This window comes from Agelaius phoeniceus, chromosome 19 (assembly GCF_051311805.1).
Source record: "Agelaius phoeniceus isolate bAgePho1 chromosome 19, bAgePho1.hap1, whole genome shotgun sequence".
In the NCBI taxonomy this organism is placed as follows: domain Eukaryota; kingdom Metazoa; phylum Chordata; class Aves; order Passeriformes; family Icteridae; genus Agelaius; species Agelaius phoeniceus.
In genome coordinates, this window is record NC_135283.1 from 10208623 (window position 1) to 10228173 (window position 19551).

The window sequence follows — 19551 nt, forward strand, 5'->3', positions numbered from 1 at the left end:
GATATCATTGGAAGGAACTTGTTAGATGCACCAAATAAAGGGGATGGATTGTTCTATTTGTTCTATTTCTACCAATAAATTTCAGAGATAATTTTTCTATAGTAAGTAATTAATGCAAAGAGAAACAAAACACACAGTGTTCTCTTCCTGGAAAATTCCACAGTATATTTTTTCTTACAATGTGTGCTTTTAGCTCTGAAATTTCAAAGGAAGCTCATAAGGTACCACGTAGAATTTACATATGTCTCCTGATACTGGTAATAAAGTGACAGCACATCAAAAAACATTAAGGCAATCTGGTTTTTGCTTTCTCCCTGGCTTTTCTCCCCCCCTTGTTTACCGTCCTGTCGCTTTGCATCGCCTGCTGTGCACCGCTATGTGTGGTGACACCTCCTCCGGTGGAGCCGCGGCGCTGCTCCTCCCCATGGGGCTGCAAACCCTGCTCGGCTCGGGCTTTTAATCCCCGCAAAGGCAGGAGCCGAGGGAATGGCTGTGGAAAGAGGATGCTCTGACATGCGGGGAGGAAGGGCACGAACGTGCAGAGATGGCCCCGAAGCGGGGTCCCCCTGCTCAGAGCAGCAGAGCCCCGACATCCCCAGCGCACAGCGAGGATGAGATCGATCCCCCCCTGCAAAGGGAGAGGCGCCGGTGGATCCGTGCTGGATGCGAACAGCTCGGGTTTGGTGTGCCCAGAGGGAGCAGGGAGAGCAGGGAAAGAGGAGACAGGGAAGCAGGGACAGGGTGGAGGTGACAGGGAAGCAGGGAGAGGGAAGAAGGAGAGGAAGGAAGTAGGAGAGAGGGAAGCAGGAGAGAGGGAAGAAGGAGACTGGGAAGCAGGAGAGGAAGGAAGTAGGAGAAAGGGAAGCAGGAGAGAGGGAAGCAGGCACAGGGAAGCAGGGGCAGGGAAGCAGGGACAGGGAAGCAGGAGAGAGGGAAGCAGGAGAGAGGGAAGGAGGGACAGGGAAGCAGGAGAGAGGGAAGCAGGGACAGGGAAGCAGGGACAGGGATGCAGGGACAGGGAAGCAGGAGAGAGGGAAGCAGGGACAGGGATGCAGGGACAGGGAAGCAGGGACAGGGAAGCAGGAGAGAGGGAAGCAGGAGAGAGGGAAGCAGGGACAGGGAAGCAGGGACAGGGAAGCAGGAGAGAGGGAAGCAGGGACAGGGATGCAGGGACAGGGAAGCAGGGACAGGAAAGCAGGAGAGAGGGAAGCAGGGACAGGGAAGCAGGGACAGGGATGCAGGGACAGGGAAGCAGGGACAGGGAAGCAGGGACAGGGAAGCAGGAGAGAGGGATGCAGGGACAGGGAAGCAGGGACAGGGAAGCAGGAGAGAGGGAAGCAGGGACAGGGAAGCAGGAGAGAGGGAAGCAGGGACAGGGAAGCAGGGACAGGGAAGCAGGGACAGGGATGCAGGGACAGGGAAGCAGGGACAGGGAAGCAGGAGAGAGGGAACAGGGGCACGTTTGCCGCTGGGGATGCGGTGGCAGCCCGGGGTCCGTGCTGGCACTGGGACAATTGCTGCTCACTGGGGCCCTGCTCAGGCATGTGAGGGGGATTTTTTTAGACACACAGATGGGAGTGTGTTGCCACAGGGAAGGTTCAATAGGAAGGGTCTTGTCTGAGCTCCTCTGCACGTCTCAGCTTGTCCCATGCTGTCGTTTGCTTGGTTTTGTAGGGAGCAGCTTGAACACCAAAGGGCAAAATCCAAACTCTTGCCTCTACCCACTCCCTAGACCAAAGTCTCCCAAAATCAGTCATTTTTGTCACTGATTTCCATGGGGTTTTGAACCAGGGCTTGATCCTGCTAGCACTACAATGTTTGCATTTCTCTGAAGCCCAAATTAAACTGGGGGCTGTGGAAGAGGCTGAGACCCCTCACGCTGCTGCTTCCAGAGCACAAAACACATGAGTGTGGGTGCCTTTGCCTAAGCCAAGCAGGATAAATAAGTATTAGTCCCAACATGTCCCTCTGAGAAACTGTGCCAAGAAATGGCCAGAAATAGTAGAGAATGGAGCCAGCAGACTGCAAAAGTGTTGCAGAGGGCAAAACCAGGACAGAAGCTCTCACGTCCCTGTGAAACAGGATGCAAATATCCTCCTGTCTTAGACAATGATTTGGTCCCTATTACATATAGGTGTGAGCTCATCTCCTCTGGATTTAGACACGTTACCTTTCAGTAATCTCTAAATCAACTCTGTGCATGGGAAACTGCAGTTTTCTTATGAAAGTTAAAGCCAAGGAGCCTTGTCTCTGTGCAGACTCTGTGAGGTGAGCTCTGCTCTGCGGGGGAGACACCAGAGGCTGATTTTGCAGAAGACATAAAGGGTTGGACCAACTTGTTTTTAAGATCTGTACTTAGTCACTTTTGCAAACAGCTTTTAGGAACACCCGTCACAAGCACACTTACAAACAATTTACCAGTCTCGTAGCTTAACGTGGAGCTGGAGACTGTTTTTCCCAGTTCTCACTTTTCTCCATATAAAGAAGGCATAACATGCTTTTATCATGATGCTACTTAATTCCTCTTTCCTTTTACTAATGATGTTTGTTTCCTAAAGCTGACTTGGCATCAATTTAACATTAGTTCCAAGGCTTTTTATGAAAGATAAATGCAGCTGTGCTCACACTCTGCCTCTGCCTGAGCTCTGAAATCGTGTCACCCGGGTGCTATGACTGATCTAAATCGACAAGAGCAAAGAGGAAAAAAACATCTGGGTTTTGGGTGAGGCAAACTTTTTGGAGATTTTTTTTCTTTCTTCATGTCTTAGCAACAAGAAGTTGTTGCCCAGAAGTGAGCAGAAGGGCAGAGTGGTTCTTTAAGTGGTGTTTGAGGTAATTAATATTGTAATTGAGGAGTTCTCTGCTTTGCCAGCAGCACTGTTCTGTGCTCCCTGATTTCCCCACACCTTGTGAGCTGCACTTCCTCTCCCTGGTAAAGGGCACTGCTTTCAGCTTGGCTGCTCAGCTCTTTTGTTCACGAGGAACAACAAGACAAGGAGTCCTCTGGGGAAGGAGAATCTAACTCCAACCTTGCATGGTTGGGTTCCAAGACTTGCCATCAGTGGAGAGAATGGTCACGTGGAGGGGATGGAACAACTGCCCTGATCCCAAGCACCAGGTTGGTGGGTGGGGGGAATTACATGCCAGAATGGAGCAGCAGTGGCTAGCTGGCCAGGCAGGGAAGCCATGGCCCCTGCTCATGCTGGGATTTTGCTGTGACCTGCAGAAATTTCAGCTTCCTTCCTACACTGCAGTAATTTCACTGTAGGGGGATGTGGCTCACCAGCTGCAAAGGCTGAGGCTTGAGCAAGGGTTGGATTTAAGCATTTGGCTTAAACTTCCTAATGGGCTGGAACCCACTCCTCAAACCTGTTTTGTTACACTAACCCTATAAATACTCTCTCTGTAAAAGATCCCTGCCAATCTGCCAAGCTGTAGTTTTCATTTGAAAATTTGTCATATGATGTTTAGACAGTCAGCACCAAAATTGTGAGCATTCCCCTGGCTGAAGGAAACCCTTGGAAAAAATCCTTGAAAGCCCATGGCAAGAGGGCTGGAACCAGATGGTCTTTAAGGTCCCTTCCAACACAAACCATTCCATGGTTCAATGACCATGAAGTGGGGGTCCCCAAGGGTGTCAGCTGCTGCATGAACTGGACACGTGGCACCACTGGGCTGTGCAGCCCAGTTTGGACCAGTCTGGCAGTGAGTAAAACTGGGGTTGCTCTGTGCAGAAGAGAAGCCCAGGGCAGCCCCATCTGTGTGTGAGGTGTCAGTGCTCACTTACGGAGAAGGTACTCGGAGCTGTCGTGGTCATAGTCATTGTCCTCAGGGAAGTGGTTGATCCGGAAACAATGTCCTTTGTAGATTCCTGGGTGGAAACAAAGCAAACAGAACCCATAAGGAACACAACCAGGCAAATGGGCTTTTTTAACCATCTCTGAAGTAATGAATTTTGGGCAGATTGGCTGAATGAAGGGACAGCCAGGATTCCTGGGCTCTTTCCTTCAGCCACTTCTATCGTCCTCTTGAGATTTTTAATCTCTAAGTGCTTCACTTTATCAGCACTGTGCTTATCTTACAAGCATACTGAGTTTGCAAAGCTTCTTTTTGTTCCCAGAGTGGATGTCAGGCTGGGTCCCTGCTCCATGGCTGGGGCTCCCAGTGCCAGTCTCGCTCCCATCACCCTTCCCATCTCACCCCAGTGAAGTGCCAGTAAATGCTGAATTGTCTGAGGCCTCTTCAATTACTCTCTAGGCTGCAAAAACAAGTCCATAAATCTCTTCCTGCTGCAGTTGAAGCCCTTATGTCCCACTCAAGATTGGCTCAGCTTTTAATGGCATATTTGTTTAGCTAACTGGGAGTAAAGTCAGGGCACAGCATGCACTCCTGGTGCACTCCTGATCCCTGAGGGACAGCACCAGAGCTGGCCGGACAAAGCCCTTGCTCCACTGGACACCTCAGCACTTTGTCCATGTAGGTGAAGCTGTCCCTGAGCATTTTGTGCTCCTTGCTGTCACAGTTACCCACAGTGTGAGCTGCAGCTGGGTGGCTGTGGCACAGGGAGCTGCACGGGGAGCTCTCCCCAGAGAGCTTCCTGCAGGAGTGAGCCCTGAGCTGTGATTGTGCCGTGGTGCTTTCATTATTCATTAACCAGAGCTCTCCTGCTCGGGAACACATCACCCAGCCTGAGTGATCCCTGCACAGGAGCCTCAGTGCTTACAGCTCAAGCTGGCAGAAGGATTTAAAACCCATCACTTAATACTACTTTAACAGAAGCACAGCTGCAGTCTGTAGGATATAAATGTGGATTTATTTCACTACCTATTACCAATGATTACAAAAATCTCAAAAGAATTACTAATCCAGAGGATTTAAATTGCACCCTGTGAGTGTCAACTGCAGGTTTGCTACTACAGCGCATTAAATTCTTCCAGTAAATGATGTATCAGCTCTAATTGCAGCAGCAGCTCAGGCTTTCTCTGCACAGCACTTCAAAGGCTGGGAACAAGATGCAAGTGGCTCATGTCACATCTGGAAGTGTCACACCTGTCCTGGCTGCCAGGTGGGGAGAGCTGGGCCTGCTCCTGCTGAGCCTGTGCATCCTGTGCTGGCCACCACAGGGGCTGCTGCTCCTCAAGGCAATGCAAAACTCAGATTTTAAAGATGCCAGTGTTTATTTTCATGGCAGTTCACACAATCATCCCCAGCATTACAGAGCCTCTGAGACTGGAGGTCATTTCATCAAGTCTCTCCTTTAAGGTGTGCAATTCACAGGAAATACATTCAGAGTGTGATTTTTATCCTCTCTATTTATTAAGGGAAAAAAAAATCTAAATAATTTTCCCATCCCAATTTCCCATGGAAATAGGCTTCTCAATGACTGTGCTTGTGTGTGTATGGGTGGGGCCACCTCTCAGTCTGCACACCTTGTCTGTCTGTAGGTATTGTACTCTGTGTCCTCACACTGAGACCAGGCAAGGTTAGAGGAGATAAAGGGTGAAATTTCTCCCTGTGCTCAGAGAAACTGTGGCTGCCCCATCCCTGGAAATGTCCAAGGCCAGGTTTGATGTGGCAGCCTTGCATAGTGGAAGGTGTGGGTGGAACTGGGTGAGCTTTAAGATCCCTTTGAACCCAAACCATTCCACGATTCTGTGGCTCTCCAATAAATCGAAATAATTTTCCTCCAATAATAAAATAAAGAAATAACAAACTTCCTCCAATAATAACCTCCAGTAAAGGTTAAGGTAATTGGCTGAATTTATCCAGAGCTGATATAAAAGCAGAAGTATGGCAGGTGACTGAGCTGCAGGGCAGACAGGGAGGTGCCTGGAGGAGGGAGCTCGGTGTCCCCACCCCAGGCTCCTCTTGCACGTTCCCAGAGTGTGGACATGGCAACAGCCCAAACAAACACCTCCCTCCAGAAACTCACTCAACAGATGAGGAGGAGTCTGCAAGACTGAAACATTCCCCAAGCCTCTTGTGTTGCAGCACTGATGGACTGATGGAGGGGTTTGGGCTCTGTGGAATGGCTCAACATAATTAAAGTGCTGAGTGAAATGGGCCCCTCAGCAGAACTTTCACAGAGGCCATGAAGCCATTCCTTCCCCAGCAGGGTTGGAATGCACCAGCAGGACAGCACTAATGAGACCTTCATTTCCTGGCTCTTCTATTTAGAGCCTCTCACATGGAAGAGTATTAGCAAGACTAGCAGAGGTAAAAAACAGGTTAATCACCTGTCCCCCCACCAAAAAAAAAAAAATCTGGATGAACTTGAGAGTTCCTTTTTATTTTCAGTTTTTAGGAATATGAGATTGGTCATTATTAATTGGTCATTATTTATCTGGCTAAATTATTATAGAAATTGAAAATGACTGTGAAATTTGGACCTGTATTGAAGCCTAGGAATTCAAAATATTCTCCCCAGTACTTTTTATGTAGTTCAGACCAGAGATACTGGTTAAGGGTTCTCTCTAGTGTCTGTGATGTTTCATAGCTAATAACAGCAGCAGACTGAATAACTTTTTTCTATAAACTTAACAAGTGCAATGCAATTCAGCAACAGCTTATTAAACTCTCAGTGAGGCTTGAAGTTGTTATCAAGAACTCTGGTGATCTACACAGTGTTGAGGCCTCTTTCAATCCACAAAGTATCTGAAATAAAGGCTTGCTAAGAAAACTAACAATACCTCTTCATGAGGATGGACTTTGAAATTCAGATTTGGCAAAAATTCAAACTAGCTGGAGAAGCTACTGAAGCAGTGGTCAGCTCTAGAAGCTGACAGCAGAGTCTGAGTTGTATTTATACGTAAAAAATAGGAGCAAGTCAAAGCTGGGCTTTGGTGGGATACTCATCTCCATGCCCTGGCATGTACAGCAATGCATAAAGAGTAAAAGTCATGGAATGGCAGAGGTGGCAGAAAAGGAAAGGCTCAATTAAATCCAGTAACAATCATTCTGCAAGGACCTGCACAAGGGCTGAGCTCCTTGAAGCTCTTCTCCAAGGCTTCCCAGGAGCTGCCCTGAAGAAATGGGCAGGCAAACGTGGCCACAGGTCCACACTCACAGAGGCACAAAATGGCACACAAAACCATTTCCCACCCAGGAGACAATGGGGGACAGAGATTTTCCTTCTTGCTTGAGTTTGGGGATACAGTCCCTCATATCCTTGGGAGACAAAGATGGAATATTTAACTCCTACTGCTGTACCCACTAGAGAGAGATAAATAAACTGCAATCACTGCCTAACAGATACTAAAATATTGAGAAGCTCTTCTGGATACCTCTTGAGAGTGAGATATAATATCCCACTGAGATGCTGTAAGTATTACTTCTTTCTTTGAATGATTACTGATACGTTTTTAATGATGCTTTTAGAAATACAAATATTAGAATGCATTTTTTCTCCTCATAATAACAAAAAACTTTGTTCTGAATTTTGAGCCAGGACTTCAGGATCTGCATTAATGATAATGAAGAGGTAAATTTTCTGAAGTGCTGTTGATGGTGTTAGAACAATTTTTTTCCACTGGTTGCAGCATACTTAGCTGGCAATTAGGAACTAAAAAGCATTTCTGACTTGGTTCTGCTCTGTGTTCAAGGGCTTCTCTGGCAAGGTTAGTACTTCCCAATCTCACTAAGTGTTGTTCAGACAACTATAATTAGAGTGTGATGTACTCAGATAACATGATAAGGGAGGGAACTGTAGTGCCTAAGTGAAGATTAAGCTTTGTTTTGGGCTTTGAGATCTCTAAATACATAGAGATTTCAACAGCAAATCAAAGTAGTGATCCCAAATTCTGATGACATACTGCCTTCTCCTTGCTCTTTCCCAAATAATCCTTTAATAATCCTGCCTCTATCACTGCAGATTGTTCTTTGGTTTTTATTTTTTGATGATTGAGAGTGAAGATTAATGCTTAGGATGTAAATGCTCATTAGTCTGTAGCCATGCATTTCATGATCCTGGTATTGTCCATACCATCAGCCATGTCTGAGAACAGCCATTTCCTGTGGTCAGTGTTTATCCATGCCAACATTCCCTGATACCCTGGAAGTGTTTGCACAAATCAGCACTGGAAAACGGAGTCCTCAAATGTCTGACAATATTTGTCAATACAAGGCTGTACTTTTGTTTTCTCCCTGCCCTAATCTTGAAAACTCTACACAGCAAGATCTTCCCATAGCACTTCTGCTCTGTTGTCATTTAAAAGAGGTTTCCAGCACTGCAGACTGGAGCAGCTCTGCAGCAGAGGGCCCTGTCTGCGGGGGACTTCTGTCAATAGGGATTTGTGTCTGCCCGTGCTGAGCAGGGCTGCGGGAAGAGAAATCTGATAGCAGTGGGGGAGAGGGCTGGGCTGCTCCCTCCTGCTCCATCACCTCCTGCACAGCCACTGCCCCCTTAACCCCCCCAGCTGCCAGCCCTCCCTTATGCAGAAAACACTGGCTTTGGGACCTTTCTTGTTTCCTCATGGGACACCAGACATTTGCAGTGTCTTGGATCAAACCCTCCCCTGCCAACTCACCCCATTCCTGCAGCTCTCCAGCAGCTCTGGATATTTGGGGCACACACGTGCACACTATTAATAGTGTGAAGCAGGGGATTCTCCCAGAGGAGGTGCATGGGTGGGATGGGAGCTGTGAATTTCAGCTGCAGAAGTGGCCACTTGGCTTCAGCAGTCACTGCAGACAGGTAAATACACCCACAGCCATCCACCCCAAAACTGTGTTTAGGACTAGTGAGAGGTCCATTACCTTCACTTGGATTTGCACCAAGATGAGTGGCTCCTAAAACCATTGGATTACTATTATCCTTTGAAAGTAAGGTTTGGGACCTGGTACAGAGGCCTTTCTTGTTTCCTCATGGGACACCAGACATTTGCAGTGTCTTGGATCAAACCCTCCCCTGCCAACTCGCCCCATTCCTGCAGCTCTCCAGCAGCTCTGGATATTTGGGGCACACACGTGCACACTATTAATAGTGTGAAGCAGGGGATTCTCCCAGAGCTGCACTGGTGGGATGGGAGCTGTGAATTTCAGCTGCAGAAGTGGCCACTTGGCTTCAGCAATCACCTGCAGACAGGTAAATACACCCACAGCCATCCACCCCCAAACCTCACCAACCAGCCCATGGCTTCCTGGCAAATGTGGGACTTCTGGGATGGTTTGGAGACATGGAATGAAATTATTTTCAGGATCATTTGACAGCAAGTGCTGTCAACACCTTCCACTATCCCAGGCTGCTCCAAACCCCATCCAACCTGGCCTTGGACACTGCCGTGGATGGAGCACCTCTGCTGTTGGGGGGTGACCTCTAATTCTGACAGGAACAATTTTACTCTCTGAGCAAAATACTCTTGGGGTTTTTCCCTGTTGCTTGTGGAAACAGGGAATACAAGTTGCAAGGAGCTGACTGTATATTAAAAATAAGGCAATTAGTAAGGTACCACGGGAAATTTGGACCGATGGTTCTGCTTGTTGCATCTATTCTGTGATTAAATACTGTGCCTCAGTTCCAGAGCCAGCTGTCAGCCTGATTTACTGCAACACATGAATATCTGAATGGTTAAATGACAAGTTTTCTGAATATATCAGCACAGAGAGGGCTGACTGACAGACAGTGTCACAAACCACGAGGAAAGTGTGACAGGGAGAGCGGGGCTGCTGTAACAGAAGTTGCCTGAACACAGTCCCAGCACTGGCTTTCCTTAATGGCATGGCTTTACACTTCCCTTGGACATCAGTGGAGTGCCTCTATTTATAGGAGTGAGAGTGTCTCAGGGCTGGACTCTGCCAGGGCACAAGAGAAACAGTTGTGTATTTTTTTCCTTAGGAGGATTTCTCTGCTGACAGGTTCTGAAGCCCTTTGCTGACTGATTTGAGCAATAGCGAGCAAAGGAGATCAGACATGCCAAAAAATGTTCATCTCCACAAAAAATATCTATCTGTGCACTGTGTTCATTTGTTTGATTTTCCACCAGCACAGCTCCCCTGTCTCACTGGACTGACACCACAGCACATGCAGCTGCTGCCTTTGCTTTCTTCTCATTCCTCTTGTTACAAAATAGCCCTCGAGAAGAGGAATCAAGGGTGCACCTCTTTTTACTTGCAAAACCTGCTTTGTGGTGCTGCTGGCCAAACAGGGGTTATTCTTGCCCTGAGCTCTCCCCTCAGACCACAAGGAACAGCATTAGATATTTTCTTGTAGCTTGGAACTTTCTGTGTTAAGCTGTCCCAAGTTTGATTATTTGTCTCCTGCTGCTCGCTGAGAGTTTCACAAGGCTGTCCTTAAGTTACTCGAATGAGCACAGATCCCACGGGCCTCTGCCTGGAGATGTTTAATGCTGTCATTATAAAAGAAATCATGAACTATTGATGCAGGTCATGTGCAAAACACACCTCATGTGAATTTGCTTCTGCACAATGCTGCTGTGAGCCGCCTCCATCACCGTGGAGGATGCAGCCAGCAGAGGAAGAAGCCTCAGGAGGTTAAATACACATTTATTGGGTGTCTGCCTTAGAAAAAAGTTTGGCTGTTGTAAGAGCTGGAAACTTCAAAGCATAGGCTGGTTTTGAGACAGATTCTGTCTGACACCCTCGGAGTCCTGCCAGTCCTGGAAATTTGTCCATATGACAGTTTGCATTTTTGTTTCATCCTGAAGAAGAGTTTGATGAAGAGCACTGCTCGTACCTGGGGTTATTGTCATATTTTTGCCAGGGTAGATCCTGTGTTCAGAGAATGCTCAGGACATAAAAAGTGTAGGAGTTTATTCCCTCTCCTGTGGGCTACCCTGGTGCCACAAACCAGCTGGGCAGGACAGATGCCTGTGTGTGCCATGGTCAGGCCAAAGCAAATTCAGCTCAGCTGAGTCTTTAAATGGAATCCATCCTTACTCTTAACCATATTTCTCTACAGGTCTTGAGACTGTGAAAAAAAGAATATTTTATTTCACTTATGGAAGTGCTTTTCTTCGTTATCTTTCATTCCCTAACTCAGAACTCACTTGTTTCTCATTGCAGGAAGAGGAACTGCCTACTTTTGGGCCAGACTCTGATTTCCCTGTACTGGGCTCCAACCTGTCTCACCCAGTGATATCAGAATCTGGCCTACTCCCTTTTGTTTGCTTCCCATCTACTTCCCGGGCAGAAAGACAATTATTTTAAAACGTTGAAATGTATGAAATTTGCCCCACTTTCTTCCTTAGGAGCTGTCATCTCAAACAAACCCTTCGGGTTCTTCTTTTGATCTATTTTCAATTGTCTGGTGGGCAAAGCAAAACTCCTCCTCCAGTCTCTTATTTTCTTATCTTCTGCTGTGACATGAATTTCCCCTTTTTCCAGTCCTCCCCCTCTGCTGCCTACAGACCTTCAGCTGCTCGGAGCTTCCTGGCAGTCCCCTGGTGTCAGGTGAGGAGCAGCCACTCAGGATTTGCTGCCTGCCCCATTTTGCTCCTCTTTAAGGCTTTTAAAGGCAGAACACCTTCCCGGTGTGCTCAGCACCTCGGAGGGCTCTGAGGAGCTGCTGGAGCAGCTGCTGCTGCCCACGCACTGCAGAGGAGCTGGGGCTGGCAGGGAGCTCTTGCCTGGCCTTTATTTAGTGCTCCCCATTCCCCCCCAGCCTGGCAGGAGCAGGTTTTCTCCAGGAACAGGTCTTGGTTTATCTTGTCATTGATGTGCTCACTCCATTCTCTTCCTTTCACGTAGTAAATGCTCCCTCCTGTATTTACTGTAGACTTTCTGTGAGAGAAGAGTCTTACACCCCACTCTCCAGTATTTAGAATATCCTAATCTGCTTTCCCCAGCTTGCCTGCACTGTGGCAGTGCTTGATCTGATTCCCTTTTGCTGCCTGCAGCCTCTCCCTGGTTCTCCTGGACAAAGCCCTGTGTGTTGGAGGAGAGGCTGCCCACAGCCCTTCTGCCAGCCCAGCCCCACAGCAGGAAGGCTGTGCTGCTCTGTTCCTTGCATTGCTGTTTTTGCAGCTCTCAGACTGCACTGGAGCTCATGCCTGGTGTGGACCCCTCTGCTCTGAGCTCCAATTCCAGACTGGAAAGGCTCCTGCTTGGGCAGCTCGACCTTCATGGCACAGCCACCCCTTTTTGAACTCTCCTGAGTCCTCTGTGGCCTTGGCTGATCTCCTCCAGATGCCAGGGGATGCTCGCTATTTCCCAAGGAAGTTGGTCCCATAGCAGAAGGGGTACTTTGCTTAGGAGGTAAAAAAATCCGCTGCTCATGGAATGACAGAATGGTTTGGGTTGGAAGGGACCTTAAAGCTCATCTTGCCCCAGCAACCTTCCACTATCCCAGGCTGCTCCAGGCCCCATCCAACCTGGCCTTGGACACTTCATGGATGAAGCACCTCTGCTGTTAGGGGGTGACTTCTAATTCTGACGGGAACAATTTTACTCTCTGAGCAAAATACTCTTGGTTTGTTTGACATTCTGCAATCCAGGATGCACCAAGCACTGTTTCATACAGCCTGGAAAAGCATCTCTAGATTCTGGATCACCTACACCAGAAGATATCCCAGGAAACGCCTACAGAGTTTCAGTCACTTATAATTCATGTGGAAAACACACAGCCTCAGCAGCTGACCTCCTGTTTTCAGCTGGGCAAATACCATCAGAGATGTTGTGCATTTGTATTTCTGTGTAAGAAAGGAACAGATTCAGAGAAGATGCTTTGCCTAAGATGCCTTTCATATTCTATGACAGCCTTTTGTTCCATTATAAGATTTTGAGACCTTGAGCGATGTTAGAAAACTCGTGGCAGCAAAACTCATTTCCCAAAGATTCACCTCACCTGCACATCTGGGAGTTAATAAAACACATCACAGTGTCTGGCTGCTGTCCTTTGAATTCTCTTCAGTCATTACAAAACTGCTGCCAAAAGTACTGAGTGTCCTTGTGCTACCACAGTGAATACCAATGGTACCAGGGAAACGCAGGGCAGTGGCAGAGTAGGGGAGAGTTGTATGTTACCTCTTGGTTTAGGCTCCTCACTTTCCAGTTTCTTCAAATGTTTGCCTCATAAACCAGCATTTTGGTCACAGAATTAATGACTGAGGTTATTCAGCAGTGCTCCTGTCCCTTCCCAGCTGCCTTGCCTTGGCCAAGCAGCAGATAACAGAGTGTGCTGTGTAATTCCACAAGCCCTGCTGATGGGTCTTCCGACTACAATTTGCAATTTTCTCCTTATCAACCATATCCTCTCCTGCTGCTTCTTGGATGGCAAAGTGGGGCAAATTTCAGGGGCTTCTGTTTTAGTCTCTTCTGTTGTTCCTTTTTGCAGAGCTTATTGAGGGAATGTCACTGTGTTTTCTAGGGAGAGAAAGTCTGACAAACTTCCAGCCCTGACGTTCAGTTTGCATTTTGTAAATCAACAGCACAGGGAAACAGGGGCAATCCCTCAGGCTGGGTATGCCATGCTTGTTTTGGGGCAACACTGGTGATGCTGCTTGAGGAACGTTTGTGTTCAACACTGGTGATTTGAGGAACATTTGTGTTCAACACTGGTGATTTGAGGAACATTTTCAAGTCAGACACAAGTCAGCCCTGCCACGGTGAGCGTTCTCATGCCTGGCTCAGTCCCAAGAAACTGTCAACATTCCTGGTTTGTCGTGGGGTTGCTAACTCACTTCTCTGTGTCTGCTTTTCTCTCCACCACCCCAGCCCACACTTGCTGTGTTCTGCCTTCACACCTCGGCTCGTCCTGCATCTCCTGCCTCAGTCCTTTATCCAGCAGCCCAGAAGTTTGTCTCACCATTCACTTCCATATTTTTCTTTGCTGCCACTTTGCTGGGGCTGTTTCTGGGGCTGATATAATCCTCCTCATCCTTTTCAAGTGAATTTGGAGCTTGGACAGAAACCTCCATTAGAGTTCTGTAGCTGGTTTTTCTACCTTAGCTAAAATTAGTCTAACACTTGAAGAGCTGGTGTTGGCTTCTTAGGTGAGAGCCTTCATCCATCAGAGCTCTGAACTGAGAGTCATCCTCTGATGAGCTTCCAGCTCTTACTTACATTCTGGCTCCAAATACCTTAATTTAAAGAGGTACTTTAGTAACTGGCAGTGCTTTTGGCACAATATATCAGAGACTGAGTTGTTTTTCACAATTGTGAATGGCCCCGCAGGGACCATCACCGCCCCAACACCTCAGTGTGGGAAATGAATGGTGCTGGCCTGAATCTAGCCAGGATTTGCACCAAAATCTGCTCTTTCCCCCAGTACTCTTGACCCTGAGACAGATTCAGTGGTACAGCAGGGAGGCTGCTGCCAGTCCATCAGACTGTGAGAGGGCTGAAGTGCCAAACTGCATCGGGTGCAGTTCTGAGAACAGGCCCTCGTTCAGCCTGGTGAAGTTCATATGCTGCAAAATGACAAATCATGTTTATTTTCACAATGTCAAACCATGCCTTTTTCCTGCATCTGCACAATTGGAATCAAGTTTCCCTTAAGGGGTAGTTTGGTTTTTATCCATATGGTTTCCCTTCCTTTGGTAAGTCATCAGTTCTCCCTCATTAACGTGATCAACCAGGGCTGGATGGCTTCACCTTTTAGGATCACAGCACACCTACACATCCTGTCCCATGGCTTGGTATTTCCTGGGGGTGGAATTCAAGCAAATTGACATTGATGTCTCTTCAAAGTCTCTACTGAGTTTGTAATTTGAATCACAGTCGTGGTCACCTCTGGGGTGCTTCCTGAACTACCTGAAACACCCCCAGTGCAATTGGGATGCTCAATCCCCTCTATTTTCTGCCACTTCAACTTCCACATGTATACAACCTCCAGCTGCTGCCTTACTGTTAATTTCTACTTTTAGACCCTCTTAAACTGCCATTCTCTCCCCCATTTTCTGAAACATTTTCATTTCACACCAGGGAAGGCTTGCAGCAGTCTAAAATTTAAGAAACAACTCTCCAGAACGAGGACCTGGGAAATCCTTGGGGATGTTTGGGGTAACTTGCACAGGGTGCACCTGGTGTCTTCTTCTCTGATGGAAAATCCTTCCAGATCTAGTCAGTAGAAAAAATTATTCATAATATGAATGGTTCATACTATTGATATTTTATTAATAAGGAGATGGTTAATATTATTGATGCAATCAATACTGAGAATTGATAATTGGTTGTTCTGATTATTGATGGTGAGATCTCTTGGTGTAGCAGAAGCTTGCAAGGCACTAAATAATTACCTCTCTGCATTAAATGAATTATTGTCAGCTCCAATAGCAGGGAATGTCTCTAACCTGACATCTAGAACTGAACTTTCTTTACAAACTTTCTTTTGGTTCACTCATACATCGTAAAGTTGGGGTTTTTTAATGAAAAAGCATGAGGTTTACACTGGAAAGTAGTGATATAGGACCTTGCTAGTGAATTGATTTGGAATATGCAGGATATTTGGACACTCCTGGAATCTTGTAACGATTCCACATCTCTTAATCCACGTAGATTCATCATCAGATGGTGGCATTCAGAAAAATAGTTGGATATTGAAGAAGCAATAGGGAAATAAGAGTCCATAAATCATCCTAGTTGAAAGGAATGCTTGTAATGTGTCTGTCTTTGGAATGCAGTGACCTTGAGCTGGATCTCCATTCATTTTGGAGCTCACAATGAGTCTTCCTGGTCTCTCTGCCAGCTTGTTGAGTTATACATAGAAGCCAAGCCTCTGGAGATTGATCATGCCCAGCCAGTGATGCAGGACAGAAGCAAGGCACATGACAACAGGGAATCCAAAGGTTGGGAGAAAGGGGTGGAACTGCCAAACCCTGCTGATGGCTGGGTTTGGGAAATGCAAGGCAAAGGTCTCAGTAATCATCTGCATGATATATCAGTGTGAGAGACACTCCACCAGGAGAGATTAGTGCTGTGCAGGCTGAATACCCAGGGCTGATGTCTAACCTTGGGAACAAATAGCAGAGCTGCTGGAGAGACTGAACAGCTTCCAGTGGGAAAAAATGAAAGGAACAAAAATATTTTGCCATTGTTAAATCCTGGAAGGGAATATAAAGGCAGCATGTAGGATTTAAACTTGAATTAGAGTTACTACTGCCTTGGTTATTCCTGATTCCCAGCAGTGTGTGCAACCTGAAAGGTGCTGCAGAGCAATGTGAAAAAAAGAGCAAAGGAGAAGAAAAAGAGCAAAGCAGCACTTTGGGGCAGAATGTGGAGGAATGGGAGGTGGTTCACAGAGGAGGAGGAAAGGAAGTTTGGGAGAAAGTGGGAGGGAGAGAGAACTGAGGAGGAGATGGGAGAGGTGGGCAGGGGGTGGCTGGAGGTGAGTGGGGGGCCTGGGAGAGGAGCAGGGGCTTGGCTGATTGGGGGGACCTGTGGAGATGGGGACCAGAGGGTGAGCCAGGTCCTCCCTGAGAGCCCTGCCTGAATCCCAGCCTGACCTAAATCCCAGTGTTTCTGAATCCCTGCCCTGCTGAATCCCAGCCCTGCCTGAATCCCTGCCCTGCCTGAATCCCAGCCCTGCTAAATCCCAGCCCTGCCTGAATCCCTGCCCTGCTGAATCCCAGCCCTACCTAAATCCCAGCCCTGCCTGAATCCCAGTGTTTCTGAATCCCAGTCCTGCTGAATCCCAGCCCTGCCTGAATCCCAGCCCTGCCTGAATCCCAGCCCTGCCTGCATCCCAGTGTTTCAGATTCCCAACCCTGCCTGCATCCCAGCCCTGCCTGAATCCCAGTCCTGCTGAATCCCTGCCCTACCTGTATCCCAGCCCTGTCTGTATCCCAGCCCTGCCTGAATCCCAGCCCTGCTGAATCCCAACCCTGCCTGCATCCCAGCCCTGCCTGAATCCCAGCCCTGCCTGCATCCCAGCCCTGCCTGAATCCCAGCCCTGCTGAATCCCTGCCCTGTTGAATCCCAGCCCTGCCTGTATCCCAGCCCTGTCTGTATCCCCACCCTGCTGAATCCCAGTGTTCCTGAGTCCCCACCCTGCCTGCACCCCATGTCTGCCTGCACCCCAGCCCTGCCCAGCTGAGGAGCCAGTGCTCCTTCCTGCCCAAAGGCAAAGGGATGCACAGCCACTGCCTGATGAAAATTAAAAGCCTTAAACTTTCTAATTCCCAGGACTGATTTAAATTATTACAGCTAACAAATGACCTAATACATAAAAATGGAGACAGCTACCAAATAGATCTGTTTAAATGAACACATGGAGAAGAGATTCCATTTGGCACCTGCACCTGAAACTTCCTATTTCCTAATGCAAACTAAGCAGTGACAAATAAAAATGAGGCTGCAAAACCAGCATGACCTCTTTAAGCTTTAATTATTCATGAGAACTGTTTTCTTCTCTGCTGAGATTCAGAGCAACACATTTAAGTGGGTTCCTCTCAGGTTTATGGGAGACGTACGTTCCTTGTTACACCAGCTAATAAATGCAACTAAACACAATGACCCAACAATATTTGTAGAAACAGCATTTGGGAAAATGTGTTTAATGAATCAGAAGAGCCTTAATCTAGTCAGTCTTGAAAAGCAAAACATATCATGCAAAATTACAATGCACCAAAGCACAGACTCATAAATATTTTATGGTCGAGATTTCTGAGTTTACTTTCAGTATTTCAGGATTGTGTTTTTACTATGAAATGTCTCTACCTGCACTGGGGAAGGACAGTGGTGATGGGAGCTTTGAGCAATCCAATTTAGAATCCCAGAATTTGCTTTAAATAATGCATGTGAGAGTCCCAGCCCTTACCATCATCAGGCACATCTGCCATTGTAACCAGAAATGCTCACTGCCTTCTGCTGTCCTGGGATGCCTTGGAAGAAGCCAGGAATGTTTAGAGCTGAGAGGAGAAAACCAAAACATTTTCCTTTTGCTGGGAAGACTGGGCAAAGGGCAGATGCCCCGTGCCTGGTGTGGTGTCTGTTGTGCCACTGACTCCTTCCCCCTCAGCCCTTTGTGTTTCCCTGCCCTTGGATAACAACATCCTGGGCTGTTGGGGAAGATGAAACAGGAAAGCCTTATCAATATGATTGCCTGGCAAAAGATTTTGAGAATATAAAAACTATAAGCAAGATTGAAATGAAAGCAAGCTTTGAGATCCCTCAGTTACTGAACAACTGGAAAACAATGGCATGGCCAGCTGAAGGTGATCCCCTTTTGATGGAACAACACCCTCTGCTTGCAGACAGGCCCAAGGGTCAGAGCAGACCCTACAGCTTGGCAGAAGGGGCCAAAGAGGAGTTTTTAGGGTTTAAAACATAACACAGTGTGGTAATGTAATGATTCTTATAGACTGTATGGAAATGCTATAGGATTTGTATCTTGTACTACATTGGTTAGTGAGAATTAGAATATTCAACACAGAATAAGATTTATTGTATTGTAATGGGAACCTCGCTCTCTAATGCTTTTGCTCTCTTACCCTTTTACTCTCTTACCTTTTTTACTCCCTTACCCTCTCATCCTCTCTGCCCCTCTCTTCTCTGGGGCCTGCTCTGAGCTGTGCTGGCAGCTCCCAGCAGGGCCCTGCACTTGGCCCTTTGCAATGAACCCCAAGTTCCAGCCCTGGCTGCAGAGATCTCTCCTGTCCGTCTGTCCCGACCATGTCTGTCCCCCCTGATGCTCCTACACTGGGGACCTGATTTCCCCCTGAGTTCAGAAAGCAGGGGAGGGCCAGTCTGTGACCCTTGGTGACACCTCCTGCCAGGGCCACATCAGGAGCCACGCAGCAGCTCAGGGAGCGCTGCCATGCCCAGGGGGCATTTCCAGCTCCTCTCCCATTCAGACACCGCCTCTGGCGTGGTGCAGAGCTGACAGCTCCTCATTTCCACCGAGTGCAACCTCCTCTTCCTCTCAGGAGCCTGGCTGGGCAGTTTGGGGCCCCTGGGGCTGAGTGTCCCCAGGGCAGCGTCCCTGCCAGGCCCTGGCAGACAGGCAGAGGCAGCCAAGGGGCAGCTTTCCAAAACCTGCTTCACGGGGCCGTGCTCTGGTACTTACTCAATCTTTACAACTCACTGAGATGCTGCCAATATATTTTTGCCAAGGAGACAAAAATACGTCTCTTCTTCCTACTCCCTCAGCCTATGAAAAATCTCAGTTGTGTGCGTGAAGAGATGCTCTGTGTGTGTGTGCATGTGGGAATATTTAGAGGGGGGAAAAATAGAGTTTCTGTTAACTTATTTTCCAGTTGAAAGTCTGCCTTGTAGCCAGGGAAGCACTGTTTTCATTGGTTATAACTTTGGGCAAAAAAAGCCTTACTTTGTGCTGAGCAGAAATGGCAGTGAGGGAACTGGGAGCAAATCCTTTGACTTCTCCATGGCTCATGTTCTCTGCTCGAGGATGGATGCCTGATGGCTTATAAATAATTTGGGGATTTATGGGTCAAACAGCCCTGTATGACCAAAGTTGCCTGATAATGGGCAAAGAAGAGAGGCATGATCCTTTCAGGGTGGTGGGGTTCAACTCCCCAGGGGTCTGAGAGACTCCAGGTGTTTCACATGTTAATTAAAACTCTTCCACCCAGCCAGGATTTGGAACTTCAGCTTTGTTTCCTGAGTGGTTGGGGGTCCTTTAAAACCACCTGGTACAAA

General features: G+C 47.6%; 1 protein-coding gene across 1 annotated transcript in view; it reads right to left on the bottom strand.

The window, feature by feature from the left end:
* Positions 1-19551, bottom strand: part of CACNG4 (calcium voltage-gated channel auxiliary subunit gamma 4) — a 46193-nt gene that overhangs the window by 7672 nt on the left and 18970 nt on the right. The window contains exon 2 of the mRNA XM_054644925.2: positions 3788-3871. Coding sequence (XP_054500900.1) covers positions 3788-3871 — 84 coding nt within the window. The remainder of the gene's footprint in view (positions 1-3787; positions 3872-19551) is intronic.